General features: G+C 38.5%; 2 protein-coding genes across 2 annotated transcripts; both read right to left on the bottom strand.

Annotated features, from left to right (window-relative positions):
- Nucleotides 1-1,118: 1,118 nt before the first annotated feature.
- Nucleotides 1,119-6,614, bottom strand: LOC110791985 (endoglucanase 5). Its single transcript, XM_021996766.2, has 9 exons — nucleotides 6,248-6,614; nucleotides 5,725-5,937; nucleotides 5,114-5,314; nucleotides 4,917-5,003; nucleotides 4,584-4,748; nucleotides 4,357-4,480; nucleotides 4,064-4,227; nucleotides 2,942-3,374; nucleotides 1,119-2,065 (listed from the first exon to the last, which is right to left on the bottom strand). The coding sequence occupies exons 1-9, from the start codon at nucleotides 6,464-6,466 to the stop codon at nucleotides 1,776-1,778; spliced, it is 1,896 nt and encodes a 631-aa protein (XP_021852458.1). The 5' UTR covers nucleotides 6,467-6,614; the 3' UTR covers nucleotides 1,119-1,775.
- A 2,771-nt stretch (nucleotides 6,615-9,385) lies between these two features.
- On the bottom strand, nucleotides 9,386-13,329 carry LOC110791986 (endoglucanase 5-like). Its single transcript, XM_021996767.2, has 13 exons — nucleotides 13,079-13,329; nucleotides 12,307-12,519; nucleotides 12,022-12,222; nucleotides 11,823-11,909; nucleotides 11,522-11,686; nucleotides 11,278-11,401; nucleotides 10,986-11,149; nucleotides 10,574-10,916; nucleotides 10,460-10,492; nucleotides 10,210-10,269; nucleotides 10,027-10,113; nucleotides 9,893-9,937; nucleotides 9,386-9,761 (listed from the first exon to the last, which is right to left on the bottom strand). Exons 1-13 carry the CDS (start codon nucleotides 13,304-13,306, stop codon nucleotides 9,643-9,645), a joined length of 1,869 nt encoding a protein of 622 aa, XP_021852459.1. The 5' UTR covers nucleotides 13,307-13,329; the 3' UTR covers nucleotides 9,386-9,642.
- Between the last annotated feature and the right edge of the window lie 13,173 nt (nucleotides 13,330-26,502).

Here is a 26,502-nt window from a genome sequence, read left to right as displayed (position 1 = left end):
ATTATTCCTTTTTTTTCCTTTTTTTTTGACATTCACTTTTATTTAATGTATTATTTAACGTCTAGAAAGTATAACTTTTAACAAAGAGGTCTGATGTTCGATCATATATTAGTATAGATTCAATGTCAATATACTACTTTGTATAAGTTGTCATACATATATTTTTCTTTAAAAATATAAACCACTCATCGATGCATTTAAATTTCAAAAGGTCTTGCGCGCATAAGGTGTACAATAAATTTATTGTACACCAAGATAACTTTTACCCTTTTTTTGTAACTTTAACTTAGTTTTGATTAACTTTTATAGTAGTAAAAAAAAGTTGATAGATAAACATTCAATGATTAATTTTATTACATTATTACTGATTTTGAAAAAATAAGTTTTATTAAAATGAAAAAATTTATCACTAAAAAATAGATAACTTTTACATATATAAGCTTAACTTTTACTCCGGTGTACAATATTTATTGTACAACCCTTGTAAATAAGGATTTGTGTTTAAATTTAGTATCCTATTAAGCGGAGAAACCCCGAAATTCCCATTATTTATGACGCTTAATATTCCAACATATCACAAACATCAGACCTCTTTGTGATATGTTGGGAATGTGTTCAATCTGTTCATTGCGTTAGATTAGTTTTTTTTTTTTTTTTTTTTTTTTTAAGGATTGGAGAAGTTCATTATGTTAGTTTTCATCTTAATTATTACTCCCTCCGTCCCGGAATACTTGACATGTTTTCCTTATCTGGTCGTCCCTTAATACTTGACCTGTTTCTAAAAATGGAAAAATTCTAACAATATTATATTATTTCTCACTCCACCCCTATTAACCCACCTACCCCTACTCCATACAAAAAATAATTAAAAATTCAACATCTACTCTCCCCCAACCCCACCTCTTAACCCACCTCCCACTAACTACATTAAAATAATACCCCACTATCAACTACTACCTATTAAATTAAATAAGTCAATTCAAGTCTCTTAAACTCTGTGCCGGTCAAATCGGGTCGAGTATTCCGGGATAGAGGGAGTAGTAGTCTTTAATCCTCAAGGTGGTCATAAATTAAACTTCAATCACCAAAAGGAAAAGAAATTTTGCAAATTAAGTAGGTTGGATCCAAATGTAATGGGATGCCTTCATTTCATCTCCGTATACACAACATTGTAAACAATAAAACTCATCAAACACAGAAATCTTAGGCCTCTAAATATACAATGCCCCTCCTCAAAACACTTCCATTCTAAGAAGGGTGGCAAAAATTACAAAATCTATTTTAATTGTTTCTGGATGCATATAGAGCTAGGTCTGTACTCAAGACTGTTTTTTTCTTTTGCTCTAAGTGTACCCAGAAACAAGATGATATCATCGGGAAGTGTGGGTATCCAAGAATCAACGTTAGCCTCATTTTTGCTCAGCAACCTTACGGTTGTATGAAGACTCTGATAGAGTATAAAACTAATCTTGGGGCTTCAACCATGGTGTATAGTTGATGATGGTGGGCCACAGAGTTTGAAAGAGGGGATGAAGGAGAGTATGCACGCTAGGGTTACAGAGGAAAGGAAATCGTAGCTCGTTGAACCCCAAGATTAGTTTTATACTCTATCAGACTCACTCTTAAAGAGTTAATAAATGTACGCAGGACACTAAAAGAAAGAACATGAAAAATAGTCAAAATATTATAGAGCTGATCAAGAATGGCCCGAGTTCAGGTTGGTCGGCATATCTCCGACTAGCCCATAACCATGACTCATGATCCGTTCTGACTCATTAATGGAAGCTGTAAACCGAGACCTTAGCTTGAGGACCGCCTTGTATGTAAACAAAATCCAACTCACCACCAGCCAACAACACTCTGAGATGAGGTGGGACTTGGAAGATGTTCTTTTCGCCAGTTGGTATTAGACCATATATTGGTCCTGAGAGGTTTTCGATCTTCAATTTGAGCTCTCTAACCGTCTTCATTGACATGTTCTTAACTAGTACTGTGTGATGATAAACGGTTTGTCCTTTATCATTCCATGTACCCGTTATGGAGTGCTTAAACCTAATCGGAACATCTGCGGAAAATTAAACATAATGTTATTAGTAAAAATCAGGTGAACAGAACATGATCCGACAAGAGGAGCATTGAGTTAGGTTGAATTAAAGATGGTTTTGGCCCGACCCATCCCAACCCGATATGAAAAAACCTGACCTAACAAGAAAAAGCCTGATCCGGCACAAACACGAAAAAAAATGCGGCACAAAGTCGTTGGCCGAGCTTGAGCGGCATTTTTTTGGAAAAAGCAAGAAAAGACACGGCACAACCTGACCCAATAAATCATGCTAAATTTTGTAAAATTAGGTTTACGCACAATGGCCCGACCCTATTTTGAAATTTTCAGCCCAACACGACCCTATCAATGCAACATGGGTTGGGCCTACAGCCCATGGACTAGGCCCAAAACCCTATCCGGCACGGCCCACAACCATCTTTAGGTACAATCTAGTATATATATATATAAAGTGGAGTTTTTTCAGAAATTTCGGATCGCCACGTAAGATTTCCACGTCATCAAGTAGAACTAATAATTTATTTTAAATTTATAAAAATAGATAATATTTTAGATTTGCCATTTATTTTAGAATTAAAAATAAACGTCACTTAAGCATTATATAAAATTTATATAAAAAAGAAGTTAGCCGCATGGAGTTTTAGTGTTTTACTTATTCAAATGATAAAGCATTGTATTTGTAAGTTTATCATCATGGAGTTTATCATCATGTATATATTCAAAGATAAACTTTATCATATTAAAAGATAAATTCTATCATTATTAAGAAAAAGGAAAAAATGTGTTTACCCCTATATAAACAACTTTCAACCCCTTTATATATTAATCTGTAATATGTACAGATGCACGGGCTTAAAACTAGTTAATATGAATACTCACTTGGGGTGGTGTAAGGATTTTTTGGTGCATTTTGAGGCTTCTTAACATATGTAGTCGGCGTGGAATAAGAAGATTTCGGTGTATTTCGAGCATATGGAGTAGAATATGTGTTTGAGCTCCTCAGCTTAGAGAACAGGCCTACTAGAGGAGCGGTACCAGAAATGGTAGGCTCAGTTTGCTCATAGTTGGAACGATCATCATCAAACTCGTCATTGTTATCTGGACCTCCTACAAGACCACCATGTACGACATTTGGGTTCGCACTTGTACGATGATACCATTCTTCAAACCCTTGGACACATCCAACGTACGCATTGTGTACAGAGATTGAGGCTATGGATGCTCCTCTGTGGTGCACTTGCTTCGGGTAGTTCGTTCCGTATCCCACTAAGTAACTCATGGACTTGGGATTTTTCCCTAGGATGTAATCAGCCTGTAGAAGTCATTAGTTCAAGTAATGCTCAACTCATAACTATTGCACATCCAGTGATTTAAATCTGATTTATTCACCTGATTTTCACTTATTTTTTGTGATTCATCTTATTTGAATTTAGCTGAACTAATTAATAGTACGAAAATGATGGAGGTCGCAACATGCGACCTTTAAACTGTGTCACAATCATGACATGGCATGATTATGTGTCATGATTTAAATTGGAAACCAAAATATTTAACTTATATAATCTATTATACCTGTTTCAAAAAAGTTAGTAATTTGTTACTCCCTCCGTTCCTAAATAAGTGTCCATTTTGCACATTCACGCGAGATTTAATAAAACTGATTTGTGTGTAAGAAATAATGATTGAGAATATTTGGGGAAAGGAAAAAGTAGATAATTGTTTAATGATAAAAATACAAATAAAAGGGATGTGGGGATTGAAGAGTGGGAAACGTGTAGGATGTGTAAGAAAAAAGTAATAATGATTTATAGAAAAGTGGGAAAAGTGTAGAAAAGTGGGAAAGATGTATGTCCAAAAATGGAATCTTGACACTTGTAAGAGAACGCTATTTATAGGAACTAGACACTTATTTAGGAACGGAGGGAGTACCTCTTTAATATCGACTACCTTATTTACATAACTTTTGAAGGAAAGAAAAGGCGAAAATGGTGTAGTAGGAACCTGAGACTTGGCAAAGTTGAAGAGGTCTTGTGGTTGCGCGGTTCCTTCAGGGCAGTTTACGACAGCCTTTGCTTGTGAGAGGTAGTCGGAGTAGACAGCGAGGAGGAACGCAGCAGAGGATGCATATTGCATATTGTTCCATTGGCGCACGTACACTAAGCCGCCTGTTTGATCATAGTACATACACAGGAATAATTAGGCTGTAATTAAATTTAACTCAACAAAATCCCTTTGATTCAAGATTCAGTTTATGAATAAGGTATTGTTTTAAGTTGTTTGTTCAAGTTAAGTACCAGGAGTGAGCTGAACATCAAAGCCATTGTTCTTTTGTACGCAAGCGCAAGCGAAGTAATCTGCCTTGGCTTGATACTGCTTCAATGTGGATGCATATGCTCCACCTTTACCTTCCAACAATAACTGAAATCATGCCCAAATTAGGCCGCGTTAATATTAACTCAACCTATTATCAATTGGTTTTAGAATGGAACACTGTCAACTAGTCGAGACCGAGAAAGAATACCTTAGAAACGAGGACTTGAACGCCTGCATACTTGTTATCCCAAGAGAATTCCCTTACGGCCCAACCAGTACCACCCATGGAAGCAGCATTTTGCACCACATACTCCAAGTACCGGTCTTTGTTGGTTGCTCTATACAACCACACCGCGGCCCATAGAAGCTCATCCTGTTTCCACCAAATATATACATACTTCCTATTAGTCTCTAAGATTAAAGTTTATTGCTTATTAGACCAAACCCGAAAAATCAGATCAGACCAGAAAAAATAAAAAACATTCAGAACGCCTTATTTCTTAAAGGAATTGAAACTAGTTGTTGGCCAATTATTTCTTACTTGATAGCCGGAGGATGTGTAGTATTTTTCAGCATTTGTGATTGAGTCATCATACAAGCCTCTAAATGTATCCGCAAAGTAGAAAAGCTGCACAAACAAATATTAGTAACATTAACCACATTATTAGTTTGCACAAACATTAGCAAAATCGTTATTAATATAATAATTAACGAGCAAATAAGACATCCTATAATCACCTGCTCAGCGTGCTGCACAAGTTGTTGAGCGTAGGAGGAGTTGTAAGGCCGGAAAGCCAATGAGGCGGCAGCTAAGGCCGCGGCAGTTTCCCCAGCCAAATCGGAGCCAGGGTTGGAGGAATCTAGCTTGTAAGCTGTCCTTGAGGTTGTCATGTCCTCTGCTCTCTCCCAACAAAGATGGTCAGATGCTCCATCTCCCACCTTTACATTATACCATTTGTTACCATCTATCTATACTAATATATTAAAAAGCGTTTCTAATAACATATACACGCCAGTCATGTAACTCTTTTATTCACTAGAACATGTCATGTATCTCCTTATCAAAGGATATATTAAAAAAAAAATCTTATAATATGATTCAAACATAGGAATTGTCACATGTAAAGTGGATGTTTTACCATCTTAGCCAACCATAGAATATTCTCTTTTTTGCATATAGATATATGTAACTTGAAACATTAAATTGTATAGTCCACACTAACATTTTACGTATTACACACTACAATATGGTTCAAAGTAGTAATATGGGAAATCGCTCGAACCAAATACTAGTTTTGTTACTATTGTACGGAGTATAACATGACAATTAATTTCGGACGGAGGTATACCTGTGCCCAAAGAACATTTGGGTGGGTATGGGCCTTGAGGAAATAATCAGTTCCCCATCTAATAGCCCACAACGTTTGATCCATTTTGTTAGCGGCTAATACATCTTTGCTAAAATCAATTGCGGCCCATGCCATCATTGTTACTGAAAAGGCCATTGGAAGCCCAAACTTCACATGATCTCCTGCATCATAATACCCTCCAACCAAATCCACCTACATAAATAAATGTATATACTCTATGTTAGTTTTCGCAAAACAATAACTTTATGTAAAGTCATGTAACTCTTGTTTGACTCGTCTTAATATGTACTTTAATAACATTAATAATAGTTGTTTTAAATTTTTACTAACATGTAATTAGAGATGTTAACGACACAAAATATGTATTGATTAATGTACCCAATAGAAATAGGAAGAATTTTCCGGAACGAAGGAAATACGAGTTAGCTTGTGATTATCATACAAGAACATGCAAAAAAAAAAAAAAAAAAAGGAAAAAAAAAGGCTAGGTAAGCATACTTACTCCTTGGGAGTATCCATCACGCATGCCAGAATCAGTGCGCCATTTAACTCTATTATCATATGGTAATTTACCAGCCCTTTGAGCCTCGAAAAACAACAAGGTCTTGTCAACGGCTTCACCATAGTCAAACCCCGCAACCATGGTTATAGCTTCCAACGCTAGTAGGCCAATAAACCCTACAAGAAGAAAACGTGGACACAAACGCAACCTAAACTCCATTATGATATTTTCTAACCTTTCTTCTTTACCTTCCTAGTTATAAATATTATGCCTTCGATTAAAATGTATATGTTATAAATGGCTATGAAATCAAGAAAATAAGAATCACTTAAACTTTTTCAAATGTTAGAGAAGTTGTTTTGGGTTGTCACATATGAACTTGGTTTATATATGAAAGAACAATTCTAAGGGAAGAAGTAATTAATTAATTAATTAACAAGTAATGTCCAACAATTAGGAGACCCTAATGAAAATATAGTAGCCTTCACGTCGTAGGAGAAGAAATTAAAGACTAGTAGAGGGCCGGAGTTTAGAATTTGCTACCCACGTTGTTTGGCTATATATTGTACATGCATATAGCATAAGTCAATTGCATAACATTGACTTTTATATAGTTTTGTTAAGTTATGGTCCTCAACTATAGAATAGGATAAGAATAAGATTTAGTTTAGTTGGTTGAAATATGAATATCAAGATTTATTTTAATGTTATTAGTTTGCCGACCGTTTGTGTTAATGCCTTAATGGTACGTGTACCTTATAATATGCATGCATGCCTTTAATACATTTTATATTTTCATTGTGTTATTATGTAGGTTGGTAGAAGAGGCTCGATCATGATCATGGTTGTAATTCTATCTTTTATAGCAGCGAGTCCCCTATCAGATCATGGGACAGTTATTAAATGAAGTAACATATCATTTGTATCAGTATGTCAAGATAGGAGGTGGCCGGATGACGTGACATGTGGTTTAATAGTTTACTAACCGTTAAATATATGTTCTTAACCTATTTAAACTTTTTTTCCTAACTTATCTTATTATAAACATTTTTTTTCCTAATCTTATATTATTTGAACTTATTAGTGAAGAAATAGAACACTCACATTTAATTAAGGAAGAAAGTGGAATAAATTGGAGTTCTAATAACAGGAAAAACATCACATCAATTGCAGTAGGCCAAAACGTCTTGAGTTTAGAGCGATGCATAAGTCCAACTTCAGTGTTGGCTTGTTTGCAGCGGGATTCATTAGAGGTCTACACGCGTGCATGTGTTGCGGTGCAGGTGTAGATCAAGTCTCGGGAAATCAGGCGTTGTACGGGCGATCTACTCTCGTCTCGTGATAATGTGCTCGTTAAAGTTAAACCTTAAAAGGTGAAAACATGATCAAGGACTATACCAAAATAAATAAGACAACAATTGACTTTGTATTTTTGCATGGTTCCCGGTATTTTAACCATAATATCCTAAATTATATCTTAGTAAGAAAATATATGTTGTTTATATTTTGAAATTGCAATTTAGAGAATAATCTGACAATTTTCGACAGGACTAAGGTTCCACATGTGTTGTTTGGGAAAGTCATATACTTCAGTACTCCCCCTCATATATAAGGTCCTTTTTCTTATCCGGTTACTTGTGGTGATGTTTTATGGGCCTGCGTTTCTCAACACTCTTCCTTACATGCACATGCCTTTTTTTCATTTGGACCAAAGTATTAACTATCCAAGGTCCAAGTCGTGGGCTTAGGGATGTTAGTGGGGCGGGTTTTGTGGGAGACCTGCCCTGAATCCGCACCAAATAGGAGGGGATGGGGTAGGTTTGGCAGGTGATGGGGCGGGGATGAGTATAAAAATCGTACCCGCCACGGGTGATGGGACGGGTGTGAATTTTGTGATGAACCCGCCCCGCCCAATCTCCACTTGCCCCGCTCCATACCCACCATGGTTGATGGGGCGGGTGTGGATTTATTTGTTTGTAGGTGATAATATGACTTTAGGTGTGACTTTTAAGTTTTTAATTTGTTTGGATTTTTTTGTTATTACGAGTACTTTTTTCCAATTATATATGTTACTTTTAGTAATAAGGTGTTTTTTCTAAAGTTAATTTTTAGTTACTCCATATATAAGGCAAATATATATGGCAAAGTTAATTATATACTCCCTCTGTCCCTTAATACTCGCACCGTTTTGACTTTTCGCACTATTCACATAATTCACTTTGACCCTATTTTATTTCTAGTATATGAAAAAAAATGTTAGTATATAATATATTGTTGGCTTCATATTAATATATATTTTCAAAACATTAATATTTTTACAAGTTTTTATAATATGTAGTTAAAGATATTGGTGGTCAAAGTTGTGCATTGGCAAGCGTGTCAAGTAGAAACGGTGCGAGTATTAAGGGACGGAGGGAGTATGTGTATTTCTCCCTCCACACCTATTAACCCACCTACCCCATACTCCATACAAAAAAAAATTAAAAATTCAACCCCTACTCTCCCCCAACCCCACCTTTTAACCAACCCTTTACACATTTCCCACTAACTACATTAAAATAATACCCCACTATCAACTACTACCTATTAAATTAAATAAGTCAATTCAAGTCTCTTAAACTCTGTGCCGGTCAAACCGGGTCGAGTATTCCGGGACAAAGGGAGTAAATAAGAAAAATTAGGCGGGGATTGGCGCGGGTATGAGGCGGGGATGAGACGGGGATGAATACCCAGGCGAGTGGTGGAGCGGGGATGGATTTTAGTTTGCACCCGTTGGGGCGGGATGGGGATTTTTGTACCCGCCATGGGTTATGGGGATGGAAATTTTAGGCGGGGATGAGGATGAAGGGACCAACATCCGCATCCGCCCCGCCCCATTGACATCCCTACGTGGGCTGATAGCCTGATACCATGTTAAATCTTAGAGAATTTGAAATGGGTATGAACATCCCAATAAAGAGGAGGAGAATTTGGTCGTCCCTTATAAGTCTAATGGAGGAGGTTCCACACTAAGAAAAATTGGCCATAGTGGGAGTAACTCAACAAGCAAGGTGGTATTTTTTCTCTTCTTTCTCCAATGTGGGACAACTCACATGTGGATAACAATGAGTTTCAACACTTAAAAGTAGAGATGCTGCATTTATTTTCGAACTATATACTCTGTAGATGATAAGAACAACAATCTCATTTGCTTCATAGTTGCACTATTAGTAGCCATTACATAGAAGGGCAAACCACAATTTGGGCTGCCACTCTGAATTTTCAGAGTTCATCAATCAAGTACATTAGGATTAACTGATGTCTCTGACAATCAAATAACTCACAGTTATAAATAAAAAATTGCTAGAAATCAAAGGCTGCATATATGTACTAATCTAATTAGCTCATATAGTGACTTATAGGATTGCAAGGAGGGGCACTAAGAATAGCATTGCTCTCAGAACAAAGTACTGAATGCCGCCTCCACGCGCTGATGGTGCTGTATTTAGTGGCTGATTAACCAAGACATAATCCGCTGCAAGAAACCCAGTGAGATCCATATATTATTTAATGCCAGATATCGAAAGATGATTCAGTTTAATCATTTTTTTATCATGATTTGCTGACATTATAAGGTTAAGTGAGGTGAACAAGATTATTTCTCACCTATTCCTGGGCTGGAAGCTGGTGAATCCATATTGTAGTCAGAATCTGTAAACAGGAACAAAATTTTAATCATACTTCATTGTTTTTTAACTGACATAGAGTTTATCTTAAGTTGTGAGTCGTTAAGTACTTACTTGGCGCGGGTGCTGGTGCTGCAGGATCCTCCACTGATGTACTCTGAAGAGGAGTTTCTGTTGGTTGGTTCGGAGGATACAGAGGAACTGATTGATATGAGACTAATGTTAGCTTTATAATAGCAAGTAATTCATTTCAAATACGCGTACATGAAACATAAACAAGCTTATATCATTTATTACCTTCGCCTGTTGATGGTTCCTTCGGTATAGATGGTGTCCCTGGTGTGTATGCAGGAGAAGCTGATAAAATAAAAACAGCCCATATCAGATACTTCATACTGTGCAAATTCTGTAAACAGGCCTAAAACTAACTTTGGTTCAACTTCAACTAATAGCAAATAATGTTTTGTTATGAATACTTCGGCCTATTCTTTTGAGCTGAATTGAACTGAATTTTCCTGAAATTCAACCAGAAAGAATAGGGCCTTACACTTTAGTGGTGTTTTAGGGGAATCATAGTAACCTGCCAAAGGAAAAAAGAGCATTTTAGTTTAGGAAACAACAAAACAAAGTAGAAGTAGGACTGTAGGATTAAGGAAATGACCTGAAGGAGGACTTGGGGAACACACACTGTGCAGCTTGGAGAAAAGGCCTATTAGAGGAGCGCCAGCAGTGAGAGTAGGTTCACTCTGGTCGTAGTTATCTCGGTCGTCAGTGAAGCAGTCACTGCTATCAGGCCCTCCAACTAGACCTCCATACAGGATGTTTGGGTTCGGGCCCCAGTTTTTATACCATTCATCGAACCCTTGTGAACATTCCAACCTGCTGCTAAGTTCATTCATTGAGGGGATAGAAGAACCTCTATGGTGAGCCTTTTGAGGATAATTGGTTCCATATCCTATTAAGTAACTCATTGATTGAGGATTCTCCCCAAGTATATAATCAGCCTGCACCACACCAGAATGATTAGTGGTGTGAAAGTAATGAAAAACAGACGAAAATTAGAACATACTAACCTGTGACTTTGCAAAGTTGAGGAGATCTTGAGGCTGTACTTTACCATCTGGACAGTCAATCACAGAGCTTGATCCTGACAGATAATCAGAATAGATGGCTAAAAGGAAAGAGGCTGAGGCCGCGTACTGCAAATTGTTTGACGCGAGTAGGAATGCTAGCCCTCCTGATACAAGCAGGAAAAGAAATACTCATTTAGGAAATATCTGATGGTCTCATTAATACCATTGGACAGGACATATGCTCCAAATCTTAAACCTTACAAATAAGAACAGAACAGAACAGAAAATTGACCTGGAGTCATGGGAACATTGTCCCCATTGTTTTTCTGCAAATAAGCGCAAACAAAGAAATCTGCTCTGGCTTTGTACTGCGTTAAAGTGTCAGTGTATGATTGACCATCTCCATCCAACAGAACCTGTGAACACACGCTACATTGTTATTCGTTTCTTTCAAAAGTTGTATGTAACGAACAAGTGAACACTACCTGATTGCAGGTTAATTAAAGGGCACATGGAAACTCATATGCAAAAATTACCTTTGCTAGAAGGATCTGTAAGCCAGCATACTTGTTATCCCAAGAGAACATTTTGACCGAATTTCCTGTTCCACCTAAACTAGCTGCATTGTAAGATGCATACTGCAGGTAGTAGTCGTTATTCGTGGCTCGGTACAACCAAGCAGCTGCCCACAAGAGTTCATCCTTCAGATCATTAAGATAATGTCAGTGTTAAAAACTCTATGTAACACCAATACTTGAAGAAGATATATAACAGAAAATGACAACATTGGTCTTAGGAACTCTCTGACAGGTTGTAAACATCTAAGAAAGTACTAACCGAATATCCTGATGAAGGATAGAATGTTTCAGCATCTGGATAGGAATCATCATACACGCCCCTAAATGTATCAGCAAACGAGAAAATCTGCACAAGGATAGGATAGTTTCTTTTGCATAAACTTGTGTACAATAAATATAATCTGATCACCAAAATGCAAACTTGTATTAGAAGAATAGTACTTGAATGACATGTATACCTCTTTGGCATGACGCAGGAGAAGAGTAGAGTAGGAAGAATTGTGAGACCGAAAGGCTAAGGAAGCAGCAGCCAAAGCCGCGGCAGTTTCACCAGCAACATCAGAACCAGGATGACTAGAATCAAGACGATATGCTATTCTTGGTGTTGTCATTTCTTCAGCACGCTGCCAACAACTATGATCTGCTTCTCCGTCTCCTACCTGAATATATTATTATATAAATAGTTAGCTTTTATAAATCAAAATCTTTAATAAAGTTATTAACAAATTAAATACAAAAATTACCTGAGCCCAAAGAACATTTTTGTCACAATGTGCCTTGAGAAAGTAATCAGTTCCCCATCGAATGGTTTCGAGGGTATAATCCATCTGGTTAGCAGCTAAGATTTCTTTCCTAAAATCAATAGCTGCCCATGAAATAAGCGTCACGCTATACGCCATTGGAAGCCCGAACTTCACATGATCCCCTGCATCATAGTATCCTCCTACTAAGTCCGCCTGCATATATGCATTCATAACCATCAATATGACAATATGCTACTCCACTAACTACACCACCCATAATTAACAACATGGTTTAGTAACTACTCTTTTCTTTGTACAATGATATTCCAATTTTTACTTTTTACATTTACAAGTGCACATTTTGTATCATTTATATCTCTAATTATACATTAGCAAAAAAATATTTTTTTTTTTTTGATATCACTATTATTAAAGGTTCTCATTAAAACGAATCAAACCAGACTCGATTTTTTTTTTTTTGGTGTTAGCACCCGGTTCATCCTTATGGCTAATCCGAATTCGGGGCGAGTTCTGGGTGGTTAGGTTTCAGTCCCCTCCCAATTGTTGTTGCGGGGATCGAACACGGGTTCTCCTATCAAGTTCAGCCCCAATCATCACTGAACCAACAAGCAATTGGTAAACCAGACTCGATATGAATATGTGTTTTTTTTATGTATTGGAAACAATAGAAAATTGTCGTCAATTGAGTGTAAAAAATTTAAATTGGAACATCGTTATGGAACGGAGAAAGTAGGAATTAAGGGTTACGTACTTGTTCTGAAAAACCATCATTAAGGCCAGAATCTCCGCGCCATGTAACTCGTCGATTCACGGGGAGACTACCGGATCTCTGTGCCTCGAAAAACAATAAGCTCTTGTCGAGTGCATCATTATAATCAAAGGTTGCAGTAGCTACAACTTTGATCGTAGCAGTTGAAGTTAGCACGTAAAAGAGTTGCAAGGACACCAACAGAAGGCCATACAAGCGAAAACTACCCATCTTTTTTTTGGTTTTTTGTATTTTGTTTCCACGGATGCATGTATTGTAGCAATGTATATACCTATAGCAATATACTACATGAAGAAATAGTCCAGAAAATGACATAAAAACTTAGCTAAGTTCGTAGCCTCCACGTTCAGGTGGATTAAACTTAGAGTTGTTCACGTTTTTGGTCAAATGATCAAAATTTAAAAATATTAATACAGGAGTCAAATGATTTTTTTTATATATATTTTTATTTTTTTAGGAGTCAAATGATTTTTAAACCCAAGAAAAACAAGGATTTTCCGGCCAATAATATACAATATTTTTCAATTTTTGTTGTTATTATTTTACTTGCTTGGTTGACTAGTATGTAGCAGGCATAAATGGTGTTAGAACTTGTTCCGGTGTTGAAACAATGAGATTCGTATGAAGGCCCTTTCGTTGGTGTGGAAGACCTTGCTTGCTTGAATGAGTTGTGTCCGGATTTACCTGCACAATGGACAAAGTCACTAGCCTCGGGGGTGTTTCCGAGGAAAGCCCCTCCGATGCCTAAGTAAGAACGATGCTCGGATATAGAGAGAGTTCTCTAGAGAGTAGTCTTAAGGCGATAAATTGGACGTACCTTGAGGTGTGAGCCTTGACGGCTTATTTATAGTGTTTGTGTAGTAAATGCCCCATAGGTCATTTAGACGGCTTATTTATAGTGTTTGTGTAGTAAATGCCCCATAGGTCATTTATTGCAATTGGGCCTTGGGCCTTGTTGGTGGCTGACAAGCCAAGTAATGGGTTTGATGGGTTTGATGTTGTTGTGTAGAGTCATTGGGCTTTGGACTGCTGACCCAATTAGTACCCAATTGGGAGCACAAACAACATGCCCCCTAGACCCGGTCCATTTAGATTTAATTGGGTGGGTTTCCAAGTATCAGAAGTCCAAAAGTTCCCTCTCTTTTTTCAAAAAGGAACGTTTGAATCCGTGTATTGTGGGACAGGTGTCGAAGAAATCCTCGGATGTGTCTTTGATCGTGTGGATTGGAATAAAGTGGAAGTTGGGCGGTTTTCCGAATTGTGGCCTATAAGTACAAGACCTAATCCACCGTTTCAAACTTTATTCTTTACAATCTCTCAAAACTTCCACAGGATTCCGGCGGTTTTCTTGCGAGTTTTCTTCAGATCTTTGCAAATTCACCGGGAATCTACTTTGGATCCTTACTCCATTCGATTTGTCGGCGATTTCCGCTTCTGGGAAGGTAATTTGTTTCCCGTTTTCTCTTGCTTTTTCTCGTTGCCTTGTTCTTTGCTATTCGACACTCTAGATTTAGAATTTTTGCCATGGCTGGGGGAAGGTGGAAAAAGAAGTCTGGTGTAGTATCTTCTTCCAGTGAAGGAGATGATCAAAGAGTTTCTTTGGAGAGGCCGAGGGAAACTTCTCCCGAGGTTGAAGCTGAAGAGCGCTCGGGGGATGAAGCTCGTGCTGAGTCGAGCCGTGGGGCCGGTGCCACTGGTCTCTTTCCCATTCGTCCTTTCTATCCAAGGCGTTGGGAGGAAGCGGATCCTTTGGGAGGCTTGCGGCTCTCTTCAATGATAAAATCGAGATTGATGGTCCGGATGGTACGGCGGTTGATGGGGATTGGTTGGTGAATGCGAGGAACGAGCACTATCATCGCTTGGCCGAGGACCTTTACGGCATTCAATATGCGTTGTGCTATTGGTGCGAACTTCCGGTTCAGAAGCATGCGAGGGTAACTCGCCCTCCACCCGGTTTCATGGTTGTGTACCTCCATCACTTCGACTACGGGGTTCGGTTCCCTTTGGATCCATTCATTTCTCGTGTATTGGAAGAGTACAACATCTCACTGGCCCAGTTGACGCCGAAGTCTATGCATCATATCATTGTGTACCGCTGGATGTGTGACTACCTCGGTTACTCGGCGTCTATTGAGGTCTTCAAGGAGATGCACGAGTCGTGAGGAACTCTAATGCCGCTCATGGCTGGTGAACCATCATTAATAAGAGGCCTCGGAAGGGCGAGAGGAATTATCTGACGGCGTTCCCTTATGTGTCCTCGGTGCATGAGTGGAAAACGCAGTTGCTCTTGGTTCGGGTGCCTGTTGAACCGAAGCATCCTCACTACTACTCGCCTCCAAAGTGGTTTGTGAGGGTGGATCCGACGATGTCGAGGGTTGGACCCGTTGACCCTGAAAACACGGACCACACTGTTCTGCTGGAGTGGTTCCGAGCGAGAACATCTAGGGAGCCTGAGTATTGGCTTCCGAACTTACACTATATCACCCAGGAGGCCATCCTCGCTGATGTCGGTCTCAGTGGGATCTACGACAGGGGTGAGATTTTTAGTGCTGAGATCGTGCTTCAGCTGAGGTGTTTTCCTCCCTCTTTTCAGTGCTTTTGGGTCTAATCTTTTCTTTTTCTTTTGTTCAGAGCATGGTAACGTTGCTATTGATCCCGAGGTGCTCGGCTATAAAACAGACGGTGGCGAGGTTCTCGTTCGTTGCCCGCCATACGACTTTGTCAAGAATAATCCTCGGCAGCCGAAGTTAGAGAACCATCAATTCTCGGTTCACGCCCTCGCGCAACTTCACGACGTTCGTGCTGATCCTTGGGATGCTAACAGTCCTGGAGAGGCGGTTCTGAGACAGACCGTTCTCCCCAAATTGGTAACTATATACTTCTAATCCGGTAACAATTTTCGATTTAATTAGTCTTTGTTTTCGGATCCGTGTATCTTATTCCTTGTGTCAAGGCTTAGACCTCTGTTTTGTTCTTTCTGAATTTCAGGTGCCCGAGGTAGCAGTTGCTGTTCCATTTGTCTCGTCTGCTTCATCTCCTCCTTCTCTCACCGTGCCTGAAGTAAGCAGTGCTTCATTTTCACTTTTACTTGGTCTTTTTATGGATTAGTTATGACGCTCTTCTTCTTCTTGTGTCTTTAGGAGAGGAAAAAGTCGAGGAAGATAAAAGCTTCGGAGGAGAGGTCTTCTCCCAAAAAGAAGAAGGTTTCTAAGGAGAAGTCTCCTTCGAAACCGAAGAAAAAGGCTTCTTCGTCTTCGGGGAAGGTAACTCCTAGTCCCAAATTTCTCAAGTTTATAAGACAACGTCCTCCGCTTACTGAGGAAATCATTCGGCAGGTTGTTGCTGAAGATTTGCGTCTTGCCGAAGCGGGTGAGCGTTATCTTGCTGGGAAGCGAGAAATGGCTCCTCCCAAGATTCTTCGCAGTTTTTTTCCTCTTCCCGGCCAGAAGCTGAAGAGTGTGGCGGTGTTGGTGAGGAATGAACCGGTGGACCAACCCTTGGTGAAGGAAACTCATGTTCCTTCTCCGCTGAAGCCAATGACTCTTGCGGGGGTGATAGTCAAGGACATCACTCACGAGGTGGAGGATTTTGAAGCTGACCTTCCTCTGGGCTCTTCCGAGTCTCTCGTTCTTGAAGGTGAATGTGCCAAAGGTGGTCCTGAGAAGGACCCGAAGACTCATCCCAAGGTTGTCGTGGATCTCAAGGATTCGGAAACTGCGAAGGGCGAGCCTTCGGTTGGAGAGGGGGGAGTCAAGGGTGCTGAACTTGCGGCTCTCGAGGTTGGTGAAGTTGATCCGAAGCAGGGGATCAAGAGACGTCGTGAGACATTGGGGTCTACTTCAACTTCTGCGTTGGAGAGGTTGGCTTACCCTTGCTTCGACGTCCTTGTGAGGAGGGTTCCTGCTAAGGTTCGGGCGACCATGGCTCAGTTTTCTCGGCCCTCGGTTTTGGGTGAGGATCCTGCTGCTCATGCGAGATCTATGATCAGGCCCGACGCTGCTCGGGAGAACATGTTGCGAGGTTATGAGAAGGAGGAGAATTAATATATTATGTTTGCAGGAGACTAAGTGGGTTGGAAACAAGGCAAGAGAAATAGCTCCATGGGGTTATAAGATTTGGTATTCGGTAAAAACTAGGGGTAGGAATGGGGTAGGTATCCTTATTGACCGAGAATATATTGATGATGTAGTGGACGTGTCCCGAAAGAGTGATCGAATTATGAGTATTAAGCTTGTGATAGGGGGATGAAGTTGTAACTATTGTGAGTGCCTATGCACCACAAGCAGGACTAGATGCTTCAACTAGACAAGAATTTTGGGAGGATTTAGAAGAAGTGGTGCAACGTGTCCCTAGAAGTGAGAAACTGATAATTGGTGGGGATCTCAACGGACACGTAGGCTCGAATCGCGTTGGATTTGAAAGCATTCATGGTGGTTTTGGGTATGGGGAGCGGAATGAGCGGGAAATGCTATTTTGAATTTTGCATTGGCATATGACTTGGGTATAATGAACACTTGGTTTGAGAAAAGAAACTCTCACCTACTAACCTATAGGAGTGGAGATAATACGAGTCAGATTGACTTCTTTTTAGTAAGGAATGCTGCGAGATAGTGCTACACCAATTGTAAGGTGATTATGGGTGAGAGTACAGCAACCTAGCATAGACTTGTGGTACTTGATTTTCGAGGTAGAAGTTATATAAGGAGGAGAAGACCACTAGTAGAGCCTAGGATCAAGTGGTGGAAACTTCAAGGGGAGCAACAACTAAAATTCGTGTAAAAGGTGGCAAGTGAAGGTATTTGGGCCGGGGATATGGATTTGGATATAAACTCATTATGGAAAAGAATGGAGCACACCATAATGGGAGTGGCGAAATAGGTCATAGGGGAATCTAAAGGAATCATGCCACCAAGTAAGGACACATCTTGGTGGAATTGAAGTTGTGCAACAAGCTATAAATAGCAAACGAGAATGCTATAAGGAGTTGGGAAAATGTAGAAGTGATGAGAACTACGAGAAGTACAAGGAGGCTAAAAGGGAAGCAAAGAAGGCCGTAAGAGAGTCTAGAGAAAAGGTGGATCAGGATCTTTACGTAAGATTGGATACAAAAGAAGGGGAAAATGACATCTATAGACTTGCTCGAATGAGAGATAGAAAGACGCGAGACATCGGGGGGATTTGGGGAAGTAATAGGATGTCGGTAGAGTGGAGGAAAAGTACTATCATCCCCTTGTACAAGAATAAGGGTGATGTCCAGGATTGTGCCAACTATCGAGGAATCAAACTAATGAGTCATACTACGAAACTTTGGGAGCGGATTATTGAGCAAAGATTGAGGAGAACTGTGAAAATTTCGGAGAACCAGTTTGGATTTATGCCCGGGAGATCGACTATGGAGGCCATTCATCTTATAAGGCAACTAATGGAGAATTATCGGGATAAGAAGAAGGATTTACATATGGTTTTCATTGATTTGGAGAAGGCGTATTATAAGGTACCAAGGGCAATTCTTTGGTGGGCATTAAGTAGGAAAGGAATTCCGAGAAAATATATTGATATCATCAAGGACATGTATGAGGGAGTTAGCACGAGTGGAGAACTAGTGTTTGTAAGACCGAAGAATTCCCCATTACGATTGGGGTGCACCAAGGTTCCGCACTTAGCTCGTTTCTTTTTGCTATAGTCATGGACGATTTGACGAGGTCAATCCAAGATGGTATACCCTGGTGTATGATATTTGCAGATTATATTGTGTTGATTGAAGAAACAAAAGAAGGAGTGGAAAGTAAGTTGGAGTTATGTAGACAAACTTTGGAATTTCGGGGTTTTAGGCTGGGTAGAAACAAGACGGAATATATGGAGTGTAAGTTTAGTGGAGACCAAAATAGAGAGACGGGGGGGATTACCTTAGATGGGAAAATTGTCCAAGCCTCTGAAATGTTCCGTTATTTAGGATCTATTATCCAAAAGGATGGAAAAATGGATGGCGATGTGGCCCATAGAATCAAAGCAGGTTGGTTGAAGTGGAAAGGTGCCACAGGGTTCCTATGTGATTCAGGCATGCCCTAAAGATTGAAGGGAAAATTTTACCGCACGACAATTCGACCGGCTTTGTTATACGGCACGGAATGCTGGGCAGTGAAACATTATCATGGGCACAAGATGAATGTGGCGGAGATGCGCATGTTACGTTGGATGTGTGGGCATACAAGAAAGGATCGTTTGAGAAATGAGATTATTAGGAAGAAAGTAGAGGTTGCACCGATTGAGTTTAAGATGATGGAAAATCGTTTAAGATGGTTTGGACATGTAAGCAGAAGATCAAGTGATGCCCCGGTTAGGAGGATAGAAGGGTGGCAAAGTGATAGAATTGCAAGGGGTAGGGGAAGACCTAAGAAAATTTGGAGGAAGGTGATTGAGCACGATATGAGTTTTCTTAGGATTGAGGAATATATGGTGTTGGATAGGACAGAGTGGAGGGAGAGAATATGCATTGATGACTTCATTTGACTTATACAACTTTCATGTTTCTGTTTCTTTCTATTTTTTTAATTTTATTTTTAAAATTATTTTAATTTTATTTTTTTATAATTTTACATGCTATTTTGAAATGTACTTATTTTACTTATTCATTTATTTTAAACTTTACTTATTTTTTTTATTATCTTTTACAATATTTCTTCTATAATATATATATATATATATATATATATATATATATATATATATATATATATATATATATATATATATATATATATATATATATATATATATATATATATATATATATATTTTTTTTTCCCTCTTATTTCACTTTCATTAATTCCACTTTCTCTTCTTTGTTTTTTTTCTTTTTACTTCCTGCTCCTTTCTGGTTTGATTGGTGACAATGACGATCTCTTACGACGATTCATGTTAGCCGACCCCAAATCATTTTGGGACTAAGACTTTGTTGTTGTTGTTGTTTTTGTTGTTGTTGTACATATGATATACGGAGTATAAAAAATTTAGCAACACAATCCATAATCTAAAATCCATTTTAGACCCAAAAGTTTGGGAAGTAATATTGAAATTACATTAATACATGAAAAGAAGCTAGTATATTACTCCCTCCATTCCTTTTTGTTGTTCCCATTTCCTTTTTTGGCGTTTCTTTTTGTTGTTCCCCTACTGAATCTTTACTATTTTTGGCCATAGTATTTTTACCAATTTACCCTAAGATTCCCCAATATTTACAAAAAATACCCTAAGATTCTACCCTTTCCCACCCACTTTTACCCCACCCACCTTATTTAATTATTTAACCTAACCCTACCCCCCCTCCCTTTATTACCCATCCCTTTCATCCCTCTGATTTCACTCTCTCATTCTGATCTCTCTCTCTCTCATTCTGATTTCTCTCTCTCACCTCTTCGGATCTCTCTCTCTCTTATTTCACTCTCTCTCTCTCTTAAAATCCCTCTCCTGTTCTTGAGAAAACCCTAGGTTTTCCGCCTCTGATCTGGGTTTTCCTCTCCAAATCTCACAAATCTGAAACGTTTTTGCCGAAAAACTTTCATACAAATTACTCGGATTGATTTTCCGATCAGATCCCCTCTATTTTTGTCCCCTTTTTGGTCCCTAATCGTCGCTGATCTTTGTTTTTCTGGTACGTTATGGGTTCTTCTTTTTCTAGAACTCGAGGTGATTCTGGGGTGGGAACTACTGGTCAAAGAATCCCCGATTCCAACTGTGATTGGGGATCCAAGTGCAACTGTCCCAATAACGAGCATTCCTACTCCGCCGAATATAAAAACAATCTGTATTTGGCCCAAAAAGAAAATACGAGTACTCGAAACTATTTGGAAGAATGGTTTCGGAAGAGGGAAGTGGAGCCAGGAGAGGAGGTTGAGTCAAAATATGACGATCGGAAACCCACTCCCTCAGATCTGCGTTTTTTCGGTGAAGGAGATTCCGATGAGGTATTACTTTTGATTTTTTGCGATTTTTTAAGGGTTATTGATGTCGGTTTTAATAAAATGGTTTGATGATTGTTTGCATGTGTAAAAAAGTGGGATTTGATAAATGTTGGATTTATTTGGAGTATTGTTCATTAAACTCGGATTATTTTTTGGATAAGTTGGTCTGATTTCCCATTGCATGTGTTAAAAATGCAGATCTGGTATTATTTCGAAATTTAAAAGAATTTTTTGGAGATCTGTTGGATTCATTCGGGCTTTTTATGTTATTCTTTGCTCTGTTTTCTCATTGCATGTTGTTAAAATTGAGTTCTATGGGTATTTTGTGCTCTGTTTTTTCATTGCATGTTGTTAAAATTGAGTTCTGATTTTATTTGGAGGTATTTGGAAATTATTTGAAGAAAATCGGAATATTCCTGTGTTTTGTTGATCTGATTTCCCATTGCATGTGGTTAAAAATGGGATCTGGATGTATTTGCTCTCATTTATCTCATTGCATGTGGTAACCATGGTGATCTGAAATTATTTGGAACTTTATTTTGAGTTGTTTGATTAAATCTGATTTTAATTCATGGTCCCCTGTTATTTTATGAGGGCACTAATCATGTTGTTTGTCCCCTGTTGATTGCAAGGAACCAAGTGGGTCTGATTCATTTGATCTGGTGTATGTTGGAGAGTGTGAAAATGAGAATGGTGATGCTGTTGGGTCTCCAGGACAACTTTCATCTGGTTATCCCTCCTCAAAGAAAGGAGGGAAGGGAAAAAAATCGGCTTCAGCGTCTGATGATGCTTAGATAAGTCTGTCTCCTTTCTCCCTTTTTTCATTTTATTGAATGCTGGCTAGCTGTGGAGTCATAAGGTGGATGCCAACAACTGTGATCTGTTGTTGGCCAGGGGTGTTGTTGTTTGGATGATGATGTTGTGATTAGTTGTATGGATGTTGATGTTAGATAATGATGTTATGAAATTGATATTGATAATGATGATTGGATGATGGTGTTTCCATATGGTTATGAAATTTTGTGGAATGTTGTCTGTGTGATGAACATGATTTGATGGCTTAATGTCCCCTGTTTTATGGTATGTTTTGTGTATGATAAATATGATGCTTTGGTGAGTATGAGATTTGATCAGTATAACTATGTTTTGGATTAGTAAGGGCATGAAATGATCATAATTTGGGGATAGGGTTTGGGTTATTTCATTCCTCTCAGTGTGGCCTGGTGTTGAATGCTTAATGTCCAAGCATGTCCCTTTAGGATACAATAATGTCCCTTTATTTGTTGTGATCGATGATGAGTCTTTTTTTTGCTGAGGAACAAGTCCAACTAACCACAAATGCTCGTGCTGCCATTAGTATCAGTAATGATATTTCTCGGGCGCTAAGTGTTTGTGGTTTGGAGTTGTTTTAATGATGCTTGGGGACATTCTGAGATCAATATTAGGAGGTTTGTGATCTTCAATGATGTGATTGTTGATATTCTGAGATCTTTGTTTTGATAATTGTCCTTTAACTTCTTTTGTCGAACGGAGTGAATGTCATTTCACACAATGGAATGTGAATATCAATCATTCCGTTCGGCAGAAGAATGTTAAAGATATGATAGTATTGAAACTACTTGATCAATGATGTGTGTCAATATGTCTGAGAAATGAAACCCTACATGTTAATGATCTGTTTAATGCTTCATGTCCCATGAATCAGTGGAGGTCCGTGATGAGTCTTTCATTTGATGAGGTTCAAACCCTATGTTTTGATCAGTTCATGGTGATCTGATGCATTGTTGATTGTTATTGTTATTCTTGATCTGTGATGAGTCTTTCATTTGCTGAGACTCAAACCCAATGTTCCAATAACACTTGTGCACCATTAGCATCATTGATGCTCTTCCGGAGCTAAGTGTTAGGGGATAGGGTTTGTGTCAATGATGCTTGGGGACATTCTGAGATCTTATGTCAGGTTAGACAGGAGAGGCAATTCATGTATTGCAAAACATGTATAATGTGTTTCTGATATTCAATGATGTTAGTGTTGATATTCTGTGATGTATGTGTTGATAACCTGAGATATTTGATTCTAAACATGTCCCTCACCACCAATCACCAAAGGGAATACAGATCATGTCACATCATTGATTGATCTAGTATCCCCTTTGGTGAATTGGTGGTGAGGTTGTAAATCATTTAGAAACAAATCTGTCAATGATGTAAAACAACTTAACTGAGAGTCAATGATGTTGCCTTGTTCATTGCTTCCTTGTTTTTGCTGCTTTGTTCTTGTTTCCTTGTCCATTACATCTTTTGGCACATCGGCATCCAATTGGGAAGAATTTCCATCTGAAAATGATGTGATATGCATTCTTTCCATTTGGATGCCGATGTGTTTAGAGATGTGATGTGATAAAGTTTTTGTACTTATGCCTTGTGATCTGTGATGAGTCTTCATTTTATGAGTGTCAAACCCTTTGTTTTTCAATCAAACTCATGCACCATTAGCATCCATGATGTTTTTCCGGAGCTAAGTTTAATTGGAAAGGGTTTGATTCAATGATTTTTGGGGACATTCTGAGATATTTATGATTCTTTGTTTATGTGAGGCATATTCCATGTGTTATCAATGATGAATTGATTGTTTTTGTCAAAATTACATCTTTTGACGCATCGGTTTCAGAATGGGAATAATTTCCATCTGAAAATGATGTGATATTATTATTTATTTCCATTTTGAAGCCGATGTGTTTAGAGTTGTGATATTGCAAATGCTGCCTTGTTCTTAAGAACCCAATGCTGCCTTGTTTATAGTGTTGCCAATGCTGCCTTACCTCTTGTGCCTTGTACTTTTTCTGCCAATGCTGCCTTGTTTATTGCCTTGCCTTGATTACTCTATATTGATGTGAATAAGAATGAAGAAAAAAAACTTTACTAAACTTAAACATGAGATTCATTCATTGATGCTTCCAAAAGATATGCTTACAAAATGTTTTGCCTACATGTTATGCTTGCATTTAAGCTTACAAAAGTGACACATTGGTTTTACTTGTCAATTTAAAAACATGTCCCCAAAACACAAAAAGTTATCTAATTGTTTTCACTTTGCTTCACTGGTTTGCTTTCCATTCATCATAGAGTTGCATGCATTCATTAACTGCCCATATAGGTGCTTTGACTTGCTCTGGCAGTCTGCCTTCATCTTCTAAAATCTTCTTCTTGTTGTGTGGAAGTTGGTAATCATTGTTGCCTTTGTGTTTTAGAATCTCATTAGAAACAAACTGTAATGTCATCCACACATTAGACAATGTCTTAGGATGCAACTCATTAAAAGAATCATACACTGCTCCACTTAAGTCCTCCACAGTTTTAGGCATTTTCTTGTGCATAAGTGATTGTATTGACCTGAAAAATCCCAAGTCCAAGATGTTGCAATCTGGACTGTTTGCTGGCTGTTGAGTCAACACAAAAGTGAACCCATCTTGTTTGTAGTGTAGTTGCCATTCAGGATCACTTTGCAATATATGTGCCTTTGCATTATCTTGAATGATATAGATGACCTTTTCCCCTTCATGTGGTGGCCACTTGGCCTTGATTGCTGGAAGTAGGTTGTTGATCATCATTGCCCTTGTCTCTATTTGATTTACAGACTTCACTGGCTTTGTTTCAATGGTCCCCTTGAGTCTGTTTTTTGATGTCCTCTTGGCTGCAATTGCATTTGTGAATGGAAATATGCCTATTTTACCATCAAATTCACATTCCCCATTTTCACCCCACCTTGGTCTGGCTACTGCTGCCATGAACATGAATTTTGGTATCTTGGTTCTTGAACTTGCACTTCTGTGTGGATAGGGTTCATTGTTTGCAAGATAAACTCTCTGGTTTTTTTGAGTCAAATAAAACCACTTCTCATCAATATGAATGAAGTCATACATGCTGTAATATGTTGGTTCTTGTGGTATAGTGTAGTCCATTATCAGTCTGATTGCCCACCTTATCCTTGCCATTTTGCATGCTTCTGAAATGCCTGGATGCAAGGGACTTGAGTGTGGCTTTATAATTTTCCTCTTGATGAGCCTCCATACTGTTGTTGGTCCCAAATTCAGCATTCTTGCAAGATCTACGATGCATGTTCTGTCCCCCATGCCTATTTTTGCAATTGAGTCATAGGAGACTTGAACCTTTTTCCTTCCACATCTGTGATATTGGCTTTGCACAATATATGAATTCATTGCTGCCTTCTGTTTCTTTGCTTTGTCCCATATTTTGCCTATCGTTTTTCTGGTGTAATCATATTCTATGACTGCATCCCTTATTGCCCCATACAACAAAGTTTCTGAATCTGGAATCTTTCTATTGAGCAGGAACACCAATATTTCTAGCCTCAATTCATTATTTATTCTTGGAGTCCTTGGCTTGTGATGATATGTTGTGTGTGTTGCTGTTTGATGATGATGAGGTGATGCATTTTCTGATGGTGGTGGAAAGTTCAAATCAAAAAGAAAGGGTACCTCTTGAAAGTTGGTAGTTTGCTGCTGCCCTTCCCCTTCTACTTCTGGTACTTGCTGTACATATTCAGTGCTGTTTGGTACATCTTCATTAAACCCAATGTCCCCAAATTCAGCAGCAGTATTTTGAGAAGCTTGTACCAAGTCAGCAGCATCATCACCTTCCTCCGAGTCAGAATCGGAGTTAATGCCGTCGCCTTCATCATCAGAAAAACCGAGGAAATCGTCATCCTCTTGATCTGAAGCCATTAAGTCCCCTGTTTTTTTGCTCTTTAATGCTGAATTGAGGAAGAATTTTTGGTGTATTTATTGAACTTGGTTTTAGTCAGATTTTGTTCTTTTGTGGGAGAAAGTGACCCTATTTATAAAGGGAATTCACTTTTACAACCCCTCAAAAATTTGGAGGGAAAAATGTAATCCCCTGTTTTTTTATTTTGGGAAAATTTTGGAGGGAAAAGTGAAAGTCAACAGTTTGGCCAAAATTTCCAGCCAAAAAAACGTGATTCATTGTTTGCTGCTTTCTTATTGGTCCATGTAATCTCAGATGGGTCCCATGGCCCCATGTGACTGAATTTATTTGCTGATTTATTTCAATACTTTAATAAATATCTACTTTTTCCCCAATTAATTTAATACTTTCTCTCTCTTTACTTTATTCTTTTTCTTACACACAATCATTATTCTTACACCCAATCATTACCCATATCCCAATACAACCCAAGATTCAATTTTCTTAAAATACCCCCAACATTCCTTATGGGTACAACAAAAAGGAATGGAGGGAGTAGTATATTACTCATAGTAGCATTTAGAAATTATGACAAAGTATTGTTGTTCCTTTTCAAATTGTGAAATTAAAGGTGGAAAAACAGTAAAAAGAAATAAAAAAATACGACAATAACAACTTGATTAAGGAGTTGAACTCGCGATTTAATGCAGGTAAATTTTA

Source organism: Spinacia oleracea, chromosome 2 (genome assembly GCF_020520425.1).
Source record: "Spinacia oleracea cultivar Varoflay chromosome 2, BTI_SOV_V1, whole genome shotgun sequence".
Taxonomy (NCBI): Eukaryota; Viridiplantae; Streptophyta; class Magnoliopsida; order Caryophyllales; family Amaranthaceae; genus Spinacia; species Spinacia oleracea.
The sequence above is the reverse complement of the archived record's forward strand: the minus strand, read 5'-3'. Positions and strand labels throughout refer to the sequence as shown.